This window comes from Panthera uncia, assembly GCF_023721935.1.
Source record: "Panthera uncia isolate 11264 chromosome B2 unlocalized genomic scaffold, Puncia_PCG_1.0 HiC_scaffold_24, whole genome shotgun sequence".
NCBI lineage: Eukaryota > Metazoa > Chordata > Mammalia > Carnivora > Felidae > Panthera > Panthera uncia.
Genome location: NW_026057580.1, coordinates 71,838,552 through 71,852,187, shown reverse-complemented (window position 1 = coordinate 71,852,187; position 13,636 = coordinate 71,838,552). Strand labels below are relative to the sequence as shown.

The 13,636-nt window shown below is 40.8% G+C and overlaps 1 protein-coding gene across 2 annotated transcripts in view; it reads left to right on the top strand.

Annotated features, from left to right (window-relative positions):
• Positions 1 to 3,351: 3,351 nt before the first annotated feature.
• The window catches only part of HDAC2 (histone deacetylase 2), a 29,824-nt gene continuing 19,539 nt past the window's right edge, over positions 3,352 to 13,636 (top strand). The window contains exons 1-2 of one of the 2 annotated variants that reach the window (XM_049654193.1): positions 3,352 to 3,559; positions 12,917 to 13,029. In XM_049654193.1, the coding sequence (XP_049510150.1) occupies positions 3,508 to 3,559; positions 12,917 to 13,029 (165 nt within the window). In that variant the 5' untranslated portion in view covers positions 3,352 to 3,507. Of the gene's footprint in view, positions 3,560 to 4,214; positions 4,653 to 12,916; positions 13,030 to 13,636 lie in introns of those variants that run through there. The other variant, XM_049654194.1, reaches the window with a different exon arrangement.

The window sequence follows — 13,636 nt, the reverse complement described above, 5'->3', positions numbered from 1 at the left end:
TTATTTGGTGCTACTGTTCAGATTAATGAGTGATAGCTTATAGTACTGGGTAAAAATAGGACCATGTTTCTAGGGAAATCAAAATTCAGCTTGAGGCTAGTTTAGTTTGTGACAGCACCCTCATGTTAGTAATTCTACTTCTCTACCTTCTGTACTACCTTATGGAATTGCTACATAGAATTTAACACCAAGAAATCTAAATTTCCCTTAGAGTAGAAACAAGCTTATATGAACAATTCTTTTATAGTAACTAAAAATTAAACTATCTGCTGCAGTTGGTAGCAGGGTTTCATTTTTAGCATAAACTGAGACAATTGTTTTCTGGTTTTTTTTTAAACAATCGGTTTCTAAATAATCTAAATAGTTTCTAGTCAATCAGTTCTAAACAGTCAAAATAATCCAATTACGTTTAACAGATCCTTTCATTGAATAATCTCAAAGTACTAAACATCTTCAAGATTATAAAGATATGTCCATGGAGACGAAGTAGAAACCAAAGAAAAATAGTTTAAGAATAAAGACAATCCTCCAGGCCCTTGGGTGGCTCAGTTGGTTGAGTGTCCAGCTTTGGCTCAGGTCAGGATCTCGTGGTTCTGAATTCAACCCCACATTGGGCTCCCTGCTGTCAGTGAGGAGCCTACTTTGGATCCTCTCTCCCCCTCTCTCCCTGCCCCTCCCCCTGCAAATAAATGGACATTTAAAAAATAATGTAAAAAAAAAAAAGAATAAAGACAATCCTCAATTACACATTCTATGAATTAACCTTGTTCTCAACTTGTTTCCTTCTCCTATATATTGTCTAAAACTTTTTATTTATTTTTGAGAAAAAGAGACAGAGACAGAGCGTGAGAGGCGGAGGGGCAGAGAGAGAGAGAGAGGGAGACAGAGAATCCAAAGCAGGCTCCAGCCTCTGAGCTGTTAGCACACAGCTGGACATGGGGCTTGAACTCACAGACCGCAAGTTCATGACCCGAGCCAAAGATGGATGCCCAACCAACTGAGCCACCCAGGTACCCAAAAGACTTTCTTTTCTCTGATGGTAAAAAGGTTTGTGAGAGATGAGTTTGAATACAGTAAATGAAATTAGAGTTTGTCAATTCTGATAGAATGTTTGATAATCTACAGTTCATTATGACGTTGAGGCACATAATTCACTTGGTCAGCTCTTGTCACTGGGTAAGATATCCTTCTCCAATGCTAGTTTCTAAGGGTAAAATAATTTGCTTCAATTAGTTTAAAATTATTAAATAATAAATAACATAACAAGTTCCTCAACAGTTAAGATATATGCCCAGGCTCATCTCACACATTCAAAGCTAAATGCTGTGGATGCAAACAATGATTATTATTACCAGTATTGTAATAACAATCATAATAATCCCTTATATTTACGAAGTTCTCACTGTTTAAAAACTATTCCATATTAACTTTCTTATTTGAGCCACTCAGTATTCATATGAGGAACTATTCTTTAAGTGATCCTGCCTCATTTTACAGATAAGGCAATTCAGACCAAAAAAAGTTTAAGTGACTTGCCCCATGTCATAGGCAGAGAGATAAAATTGCATGCAAGACAGACATAGTCCTTCCTCTGGCTAACCTCTATTCTAATCAGAAGTTAAAAGAAGTTGTGAGCTATCTTACTTAACGTGGTGTTAAGCTAGAGCAGTACTAGTCCCAAGAACTACAAAGAAAGACTTGGGGTCAAGGAGGTAGGTAGAGTCAGGGAAATTTTCCTGAAGTAAATAAAGTCTCATTTCAGACTTCACTATGCTGAATCTGAGAAGAATATTAGTTTTTGCTCAGAATCTACCAAGTTGATTTTGGACTTGATAGAGTAAAACTTTAAAGTCAATACCTTGTAATTAACCTTAAGCCAATGTTTCTCACACTGTGGTTCTTGTACCAACTGCATCAGTTACCTGGTATGGTTGTTAAAAATACAGACTTGGGAAAAGGGGTTACTCTGGACTTTTCTTAAACTTCTTGGGGTGAGATCCAGGAAACTTGCTTTTTTAAGTATAAATACCTTGAGGATTTTGAAGTCAATAGCAAAATCAAGAAGATATTTTTGGTAGTGGCTCCAAATGGCTCCTGCTTCAATAAGGCCTTTTTTTTTTTTTTTTTTTTTTTTTTTTTTTGGGTGAGGCTATGGAAGAGTGTGTATTCGTGTATTCGGGTATTTGGGAGAAAATTGTACAAGATATAGTTGGAATAAGAGTGCTACACTGTAGACTGTCAGAAGCCCCCACCCCTTACAATGCAATGTAGTTGGCTTACAATAGGTGCTTGACAAATGTTTGTTGACCTATTGATCAGACACAGGTATTTATCGCTTCCATGAGTTTTGAAAGTGTTTTAGCATTCTGCTCCAATCTTCTAGTGTCCAAACAGCAGCAGCAGTATGGATATGTGGATGTGGGGGGGGGGGGGGGGGAGACTGAATGAATTCAAACCCTGGATCATCAACAGTGGAGACGACCAAGTACCTTACTAAAGAAGAAATAGGAATAATACTTACATCTCAGCGTTTGGGGGAGTCTTAAATGGCCTAACAGGTAGCTTTTATAAATAGGTATCAATGAAAATATTATAAGTGCAAATGCTTAGCACTGTGCTTTACGCCCTGATGTAAATGCATTCTATAAATACTCATTCAAAACCAGGCAGTACTGTACTACTTATTGTCTGTATTAGGTCCCCTTAACAGGTCGCAACCTCGGAGCAATTATCAACAAAAAATAAAGAATAAATGAACAAACGAGAAACCTGAGGCGACCCGGCCCAGGGACCATGGGCTGCAGCCCGGCGTGTTCGAAGAGGCCGGAAGGGGTGCAAGAGTGGTCTCTCCCCGCCCGGTTCCCGGCACGTGGTCCGCTCGGGCGGGAGCTTCGCGACAGTGGGGGAGGGGAGCGGCGTGGGACGACGCGGAGGGGGTCTAGGCGGCCAAGGCTATGGTTGGAGAGGCGCGACTGCGCAGACTCCGAATAGGCGCAACCACTGTGCGAAGATTGTGAGGGGGGGAGCGCTCACCCGGCGCCACACTCCCTTTAGCTACTTGTGGAGTGATAGCCTGACTATTTTTGTCGTTTCACGACTGCATTTGGCGCCGCTCTCCACAAGTTATTCATCATTACCAGGCCTCTTATCTCAAGGCTGACAAGGTTTCTTTTTCTAGTCGGACCCCTCTTTCCCCCCCGTGAAGGCCACAGTGGACGCGCCCCACCTCCCCTCGGCCTCCGGAGGTGGTTTGGCTGCCCCCTCCCCCTCCCCAGTGTCGCGAGTTGGCGCCGCTGCCACCCCCCGCTCCGCGCTCTCGGCCCCTCGGCCGGGCGGTACCGAGTCCTCCCGGCACCCCCTCCTCTCCTCCCTTCGGCCGGCCCTTCCCCGCGGGACTGCCACCCCCACCTTCGCCCCAGCCCTTTTCTTTCCCCGCCGAGCCGCGGCGGCAGCAGCAGCAGCAGGAGGAGGAGCCGGAGCCCGGAGGCGGCGGTGGCCGGGGAGCCCATGGCGTACAGTCAGGGAGGCGGCAAGAAGAAAGTCTGCTACTACTACGATGGTGAGAGGCCGGGACGGCGGCAGGGTGGGCGGGCAGGGCTGGGGAGCCAGGCCGGGAGCCGAGCCGGACTCCGCGGCCGCCGAAGCGAGTGGGCGCCGGTGCTGAGGGGTGGGAAGGAGGAGGGACCGACGTCTGGCCGCATCTTAACCCATTCCCGACCCGACGCCGTCAGGGGGAGCCCCTCCGCGGCGAGCGGCCCCCGCCGGCTCTGCGGCGGGTGCCAGGTGGACGCCCCCCTTTTCCCTCTTGCCGCTCTCCCTCCGGCTGTAAGGTCCGCCGCCCTGAAGGCGGCCGCCTGTAGGACGGCGCCGGCCTACCCTGCCTCGGTGGAGGTGGCCAAGGGGATGGTCCGGCCTCTCGCCTCTCCTGCCCGCCACTCGCGGGAACGGAGGTGTTGGGGGACCCTGCTCCGGCCCCCGACCCCCCCCCCCCCCCGGCCAAAAAACTACCCCCCCCCCCGCCTCCCCCAAACCCCCCCGGCCGCGGGGGCCCCCCCCCCCCCCCCCCCCCCCCCCCCCCCCCCCCCCATCGCGGCTCGCTCCCGCCCCGCCCCTCCCTTCCTCTTCGGCTCTGGCTGGCCGCAGTGTCTGCTCCTTTCTCCGCCTCCAGCTTCACCCCGGACCCCTCGACCGGGTCGCGGCTGGCGAGTAGTTACTGAGGGTGGGGGCCCATGGACGCCTTGGGGCACACTCACTCCTCCGTTTCGCCGGGGCTCCATCCCTCTCCTTTGTTCGCCCGGTGCTTTCAGCGCCACTTTCTCAGGATTCAAACGAAAAGGCTTCACTTCCTCGAAAAAAATCGGGGTTTTTCGAGTTTGAGGTAGTTAGTCTTCGCGGGAAATATGACGGTGCTAGGGAGACGTGGAACTGTTACTGCTTGTGTTCGTGGATCAGACTCGATGGGTCCTGGCTTGCCTCTGTGAGAGGCGGTTACCACCCACTTCTTTGTTGCTCTTTGTTCGATCAGGAAATACACCCTGCTTTGGAGGTTTAGGAGAGCATTGGCATCTTGCTTGTGAAAGCTGTTACTAGGTGGTGGGAGTTTGGGTGTAGGAAAACTTTGAGGAGTCGTGCGGAAAGTGCTGAATAATCAGGTAAGCTTGAGCTTGCGGCACAGTAAAATATGAAAATCAGATAGCTTAAATTTTAGGGGTTCTCCCATTTGAAATTTGAGCAGAGACGTTACACAAAGACATTAACGGCAAATAGTTTCTCCTGGATTATTCTCCACAGAAGGATTTTGAAAAGTTAACAAAGAAGCCAGGCTCCGTGACCTGCTATTTGATGTGTCTCAAGCAGTACAAATCTTGAAAGTTGTTTCCTACAAGTGGTGTATTGTTTGTATTACAAAATCTTAGGTGGAACCAGACCTTAGAGATCTGGTTCAGAATGAAGCTGATTTTAATTTGAAAATGGCCATACCATATTACTTCATTTAGCAAAGATGAATCTTTTAATGCCTGATCATATAAAATGACCATATAAAATGTGTCTTTGGGGGAAAACTTCAGATCATACAGAAGAAATCTAAATTGTTTGATGTTTGATGGCTAGTACTAAGTAGTTAACAGCTGTGGTATAAAACATTTTTTGAGAGCATTGCATATATGTGTAATACAAATTGAAATTATGCCATCCTGGAGGGATAGAGATAGGAGTACATTTTAATTTTAATATGAACTATATTTCTTAATGATCAGTCTTTAAAAATTTATGCATATTTTGAGTCACTGGCAGAGCCCTTGCTCTCCATTCCCTGATCAAATTGGAAAGTAAATAACCATATGTGCAAATTAATTTTTAAAATGTTATTGTTTCTAAGGTTTAAAAAGCGGGGGAAACTAGTGCTAAGGCTCTTCCTGCAGCTTAGTTGCTATTGACAGTGATAGGCTCTAATGAAGCTGCTTATAACTTCTTGTCATCAGACTTGAATTGTAGAAGCAGGAAGTACACTTAAGGAGCAGTTTTCAGAACAGCTGTTTGTTTCTGGGTCCATTTGTGATGAGCCTTTGCTGAGGGAATGGGATGCCAAGGGCAGGATGCGGGGCTTGATAGGTAGAGTGGAAATAATCGAGTCTCATGAGTATCACTTATTTACTGTATACCATTCAACTGCTTTACCTGATGACCAACACCAGTTGTGTAACTGAGTTTTTGGAAATCTAAGGCTCTTGCCTCATTTTTAGAATGGAATTTTTGGTTGCTTTCATTTGGAATTTTCTTTGGATTTTTGTCGGGGGTGGGGGGAGCTAATAAAATGTTTTGGAGAAACTATTAAGTTGGCTGGGTATCATTATGCTAATTATTAGTACGTGATAGCATATATACTAAGCTTTGAACAATTAATTCAAAAAGCTTACATTTTCATTATCCCCCAAATCCTATTTTGTCAGCTTATAAAGGTAGTGGTAATTTTTCTTTTTCTAATTGTGAGGAAAGAGAAAGGTAAAGTAGCTTCTGCACCAAAGAATGGGGAGACTTGGAGATATACAACATGGATTGGATTGAAACGAAAAATCTGCTCGCCTAAATTAGCTGCTTTTAATGTGTTGGTAAAGAGAGTAGAAGACAGGAGTGAAGCGAATTCTAAACCATAGGAATCCTATGTTTAGGCTTAGTGGGACCATTAGGCACACTCTTTGCAACACAGAGAGAATATCTAGCAAATGAAAGAGACTTCTTGAAGACATGTATTTTTCTCTGTATGCTTTATAGTGTTCAGTATTATACCCTTTAGATGGCTGGAACGCTGGTTCCAGGTGAACCTTCAGGCACTGATGGATGAGGTATCCTTAAACCTTTGAGGAAACTGCAGCAATTGTTGACCCATGCCTCCAAAGTTTCCAAAAACTCCCTTCTAAATCTTGGTATTCTTGTATGTACTACAAGATTATCAATACTATGTAAAGTGACATAACTAGTTGCTGAGATCCCTTCTGACTTTAAAATGATGTGATTTCTGTACTTAAATGTAATTAGCAAACCAAGCTGTGTTAACGGCCTTGTCTGTGATACTCACATTTATTTTATTTTTTTAAGTTTACTTATTTATCTTGTGAGAGAGAGCCCACGCAAGCAGTGGTGGGGCAGAGAGAGAGGGAGAGGGAGAATCCCAAGCACGGTCCCTTCTACAGAGCCAGATGTGGGCCGGATCATGACCTGAGCCAAATCAAGAGTCAGACACCTAACCACTGAGCCAACCAGGTGCCCCACAATGCATTTATAACACTTTATCTAGAAATGTTAAATGTGCTTTGTTTTGAATCAAGCTTTAGGCCAATCACATTTAGTGCCTATTTTACAATGTATGTGATATAATAGGGTTGTATATATATGTCATTTACATAATTGTCTGTATAGTGCTCTGTGCTCTGTTTTTTCCTCTTGATAGTGTGCATCAGAATTTTTGGAGACAAGTGGTTCAATGAAAAGCATGCACCACTATACAAAGATAGAATATAAAAGTTATCAAGATTGCACCTCCCAGGATACTCATAAGAATTCTGTTTGGCAGCCAACTATTCACAGATTTTTTTAGATTTTTATTTGTAACAGTGGTGCCAAAGCCTTTTGTTAGATAGATAGCCTTTAATAAAACGGCATGGGTTCTTTGCTGTAGTATAAATATTATCCGTAAAATAGGTAATTATTTTTTCTAAAACAGGTTATCAGCAAATCAGAGTACTGAATGAATTACAGCAGCAGTTCATAAATACCAGTAGTCCTAATTGCACATCACTATTTAGACCTAGTACTGTGTAATACTTAAATAAAACAGTTTTTCTTATACTTGGGTCCTCTTCCCCCAGCTATTCTTTACTACTCATTTCTTTAAAATTTCACCTTATGAGACTTTTCCCTATTACCTTAATCCTCATTACTGATTTTTTCCCTATTACACTCTCATGCTGTTTATATCACCTGAATTTTGTCCACCTCACTGAATACAAGCTTTGTGAGGACAGAGTCTTGTCTGTTTTGCTTATGTCTATGCCTCCATCATGTAAATAGAAGTTAAAGGTTTTTTAAATTATTGATGAATAAATGATCAGTACCTCATTTTTATGGATAGAGCACTTTCATATAACATTTTCTTTGCTTCTTAAAACCATTCTGAGTTATAGACAGGTAAAATGAGTGGCATTTTGTCTATATTACATTTGAACATAGATTCGTATCCCTGTTTGACCCAGTCCACTCCTTATCCTTTACCACATTGACTGGTTTTAATGTCCAAGAAGAGGTCAAAACCTGGTACCTAAAAGATTTTTCTTTTTTCCTTTGGTGACGCAACAGTGGACCTCCTTAGTCTCCTACAAAAAAAGGGTGGGCCGGGGGCTTCCTCTTACAGAAAGTATTAGTAATTATTTTTCTTAACAAAAACTTGTAAATGCTTTGGTTGATAAGTATTTAAGGAGATAGTTGGAATTGGTAATCTCTTAGAGAATGATAATAGCATTGAAATATGAATGAGATCAGATTTAAAAGTTTAATAAGGATATTTGTACTGGTTAATAAGTCCTGTTCCTCTCTATTTCCATAGCAGTTGGCTTATACTTGTTTATGAAAGCCCATAGAAATATCAAATGGGTTTAATATTTGTGTGCCAGGTAGACAAAAGATTATTTAAGTTCTAAGAAGGAAATAAAAGCTGTATACCTAAGTGTGGACCTTTGCAGGCTGTTCAGACAAGGAAGGCCTGAAGGAAGAGAATGGGCCAGTTTTAAAAGAGTTTTCCTATGAGGACACATGGGTGGCTTAGTGGCTTAAGCATCTGACTTCAGCTCAGGTCATGATCTCTTGGTTTGTGGTATTGAGCCCCCCGTCGGGCTCTGTGCTGAGCTCTGGAGCCTGCTTCAGATTCTGTGTCTCCCTCTCTCTCTGCCCTTCCCTGTTCATGCTCTGTCCCACTCTTTAAAAAATAAACATTAAAAAAAAAAAACATTAAGGAAAAAAGTTTTCCTATGTAGTACATTGCAAACTACAAAGGCCAAGTAAGTTAGGATTTGGCACACTAAACAAAAGGGAAGATGTAGGGGAACCATGGGATGCCAAGGCAAGGTAGTAAAGGGCCAGACCACGCAAGACATGTACTAAGAGATTTTAACTTTGTTCAGGGAATAGAAAACCACTGAAGGTTTTTAAATAGAACTTTTTTTTTTTTAATTTTTTTTTTTTAACGTTTATTTTATTTTTGAGACAGAGAGAGACAGAGCATGAACGGGGGAGGGTCACAGAGAGAAGGAGATACAGAATCTGAAACAGGCTCCAGGCTCTGAGCTGTCAGCCCAGAGCCCGACGCGGGGCTCGAACCCGTGGACCGTGAGATCATGACCTGAGCCGAAGTCGGACGCTTAACCGACTGAGCCACCCAGGCGCCCCTAAATAGAACTCTTTAAGTGGAAAAAGGATGGTAAAGAGTGATGAATGGAAGACTGAAAGCAAGAATTGAATGTATGTTGGTCCACATAAAATATCATGGTTGTGGCTGACAGAAATGGACACATTTAAGAGAGGTTTTGAGATTAAAAAAAACTTGTTGGTGGATTGGAAATGGAGCTGGAACTGGTTATTGGTGATACAGAATAAAGGATGATTCCTAAGTTTCTATCTAGATGGAACAGATTAGGTGACTCATTCCTAAGAGAAGAAGGTTTTTAGAGCAGTCCTCTTGTTCACTGACTTGTCCAAGCACCTAGAAAAGTGCCTGGCACATGGTAGTCTCTTGATTTTGTTAAATGAATGAATGAACTTGAGAAGCTCCTGATATTTAAAGGTTGGTGGAGGAGTGGTTATGGGGTAGGAGTAAAGTCCAAGAGAGCAGTTTATGGAAGCCAGTGGCCAGTGTGTTAAAGATAGTGGACTAAGCAGTATGTGGAAGATGAAAAAATTAATATTTATAATCATTATTCTGCATATTGTGAATCTTCACACATTTTTTTGCTGCAAAAGTATTAATGTTTGATTATAGGCTGCTGTGTAGATCCCAGGATATCACATAATATACAACAGATGTAACAACTACATTTATAAAACCTGAAAAAAAATCTTAAATACATCTAGTCTCAAGTACTTTAGGTGAGAGTGTAGATCTTAGTAGCCATTTTGTTCTGATAGCTTCTTTTGAAGAGTGAACAGTTGCTAAAATTTTGCAGATAAAATGAATTCTTTGTCAGGATTTCTTCATGTTGACGATTAAAATTTATTGTGTTCAGGGAACCACCTTGAGCTAATTTTTCTGATGTTTGCTTCATTGGTAAAGCATTTTTATGTATTTTGATGAAAATCAAGATAACATTTAAAACGTCCAAATTGCGGGGCACCTGGGTGGCTCGGTCGGTTAAGCATCCGACTTCAGCTCAGGTCACGATCTCACGGTTTGTGAGTTTGTGAGTTCGAGCCCCGCGTCGGGCTCTGGGCTGATGGCTCAGAGCCTGGAGCCTGCTTCCGATTCTGTGTCTCCCTCTCTCTCTGCCCCTCCCCCGTTCATGCTCTGTCTCTCTCTGTCCCAAAAATAAATAAACGTTAAAATGTCCAAGTTGCATTACTTCACCACTTAGATGAGTGGAATTTGTAGGTTCTTAAAACTAAGAAAAGACATTTTATGTTTATTGAAAAGTGGATGGCTACAAAGCAGCCTTGAGAGAATTTTGAGATATGGGATTAAACCAGAAAGAATTGGGAGATGGTTCTTTTATTAACCCCTTACATTTTGGGGGAATTCTTGGTAAACCAGTTAATACTTATCTTTGGCTTGGTTGCCCTTGTGGACATGTGTCATTTAGGTAGGGGGCACATATTTTTGATGGGTCTGGGGCGCCTAAATTGTAGCAGAGAAAACTTGTTGAAAGCTACGTATATTCATACAAAATTGGAGGACCCTATATTGGTAAAAAAGTGATGGATTAGATAGGTAGTTTCTTATATTCATTTTCTTGAAATTAGTGAAGACCCTAAACCTTTACCATATTATATCCTTTCCTAGCCAGGCTTTCCCCTACCATTTCTACTGACTGTAAATGTCGTTGCTCTCCTACTAGCTACTGCTTAAAGATGGTCTGCGTTGTTCTGCCCACATTTGACTCTAGCTCTTCTAGCTTGGCAATATTACCGGACTCAGCTGCATCTCACATTACTTCACTATAGGAACAATAGTAATAATAAATAGCTACATCATAGGGTTAATTGACAAGATTAACAGATAATAATGTGAAGTGCTTAGAATTGTACCTCCTAGTAAGCACTCAATAAATGTTCATTGCTGCTATCATTTTTTTTTCAAACATGCTTGCTGAGAAATTGCTACTGTAGTCACCCTTCTGTAGGTTATTGGCATCTTTCCTATTATTAGATTATTAGTGGCTTTCCATTGGACTCTCAGTATGTCTATAACTAGAGTTATTTGGTCTTAAAATATAATAGATGTTAGAGACATCTCATCTTAGTAAATCTAACCAAGTGTTTGGAAGTTCTCTGAAGACGAGTTTCTTTATTCTTATTCTCATGGTCTCTTGGTAGTGATAACTTAGAAGTAACCTCCCTTGCATTAATTTGGGTACGTGGTGCTTTGTGATTCTAGCGGGCTTTCCATACCTCAATTTTTGAGACCAGGTTGCTTTCAAGGAAGTATGTGTGGTGCCAACCATGTAGAACTGAGCTTCATAGTATATCCTTGTAAAGGTAGTTTATTTCATACATGGCCTCTGAATTGTGATATATATACGCAGAGGAATGTTACATATCCCCATAGTCTTCCTTAGCTACTTGTCTGTATTGTCTTAGCTTTGTTGTTGGCTCTTGGTTTAAGAAAGGTGGCTTTCCCTTTAAATGACTGTGTATATGTTGTTTTTGGAAGAGAGTTTGTATTGAAAATGAGTTAAGTAAATTAGTGTTACAATACCAACAAAATAAGACAGTAGTAGTATTTAGAAATAGCTATGTTATGAAAATAGGCCCATTATAAAACAGGAATGTTTGTCCTGGAGTATTATCAAGTACATGGAAGAGAGAAATGCAAGTTTTTGAGTTCTCAGTTTACATTAAACCAAAAAAGGTGGGGGCACCTGGGTGACTCAGTCAGTTAAGCGGCCGTCTTCAGCTCAGGTCATGATCTCCTCATTTGTGATATCGAGCCCCCCATTGGGCTCTGTCCTCAGAACCTGGAGCCTACTTCCAATTCTGTGTCTCTCTCTCTCTCTCTCTGCCCCTCCCCTGCTTGCTCTGTGTGTGTGTCTCTCTATCAAAAATAATAAACATTAAAAAAAAATTTTTAACCAAATGTGTATATTAGGATTTTGGAAGATTTTTTTGATCCTGAAGATAGAGAGGGAAATGGTATTCTTTATCCCTAGCTTTTACATAAACTCATGTTGAAGTGATTAACTTCAAGCCATTAAAGTCAGCTTGACTGTCCTAACAAAATTTCGGAATTATTTATTTAAAGACTAGAATTGATACTAAAATAATTTCTAATTTAATACAGTCTGTTGCAGAAAGTGCTTGTTACATTAAAAAAATAGTATATTTTTAGAGGTTTCCTTAATATTTTTATTATAAAACCACTAGGTCTTTACCTAAAAGTATTGATTTTATTGAAATTTGATAGATGAAAATCTGGTTTTGGTGTTACCTGCTCATTTTAAAATAGACCTTATGTATAAGTTTTAAAACGTTGGTATATAAGATGTCATGGAAAGGTAGGCTGGCAGTTACAACTTTTAATCATTAAGAATGAGACAGAATACCCTTTCTACCTTAAAAAATGTCATGAGTATGTGTGTCTCATCAGAGCAAAATTTTATTTACGATCTAAATTTCATTTACCAAAAATTTCTCTTATAAACTGTGATAAGGATGTATGTGGAATGTTTTAACCCACATAATTCTAACTCTAAAGGATTTCTGGAATGCCAGTAAATATTCAGGAAGTAATTGCTGTAAAATCTTTAAATAATAACAGTGAAACTCCGCGAATTTACATTAGGCATCTGAACTTGCCAGTGAATATGAAAAGTAATTATCAATTTAAGTAACAAAAACCACTTTTTTAAGTCATTACAGAGTATTTTATTTGAACTAATCCTAAATAAGACATTTTGGTAAGCTGAAAATCAGAAAGCTTCCTTGCCTTAATCTATAAATAAGCATAACATATACTAACGGAGTTATCACATGTAAACGTGTACATAGTATCTTGGTTTTCTAATATAATTTGAAAGTTGAAAAATCCAAAATCATCATTTAAGGTTTTAAATCTTATTTGGGTGATAAATGCCTGCTACTGATAAACCTACATAAATTTAGATTGTGAAGATTCTCTTGTTCGTATTATTCAGTTGATGTTTTTTTTCTATTTTAGGTGATATTGGGAATTATTATTATGGACAGGGTCATCCCATGAAACCTCATAGAATCCGCATGACCCACAACTTGCTGCTAAATTATGGCTTATATAGAAAAATGGAAATATATGTGAGTATACCTTTTGGTAAATATTCAGCAGTGATTTTATTTTTTTAATCTACTGCCCTGAAACTTTATTACTCCCTTTGGAGGGCATTTAGCAGATGAAAAAGTCTGGAAGAAAACAGAAACTCCTTTTTGTTTTATTCTTCAGAGAAAACTGGGAGTGTGGGAACTGTAGCCTCTCTTTTCCCTGCTCCTCCACTACTTTTAAAAAGTTTCCCATATCCCACCTTTTCACATTCTGGAGAACAACTCAGTTTAGCATACTAAATATTTTTGTTACTGCAGTGGTTGACCTGGCTGTGCTGCTGAAGAGTTGACCTGGGACTATTACGGAAGAATTATGTAGAAAATTCTAGAAAATTGGCATATGGAACAGTGTGTTAGTGGACGTGCAGAATATAAATAACATTTAAGATACAACTGCTTTAAATGTTTTTGCACTGATGGGAGTATATATAAACAAATGTAAGACACAATTCTTGCCTATCTGGGGAGAAAAGAAAGACTTGAAGCAGTTAACAGTGTTGGGGGTGTGTGTATGTATGTGTGTGTATATATATATATGTGTGTGTGTGTGTGTGTGTGTGTGTGTGTGTGTGTGTGTGTGTGT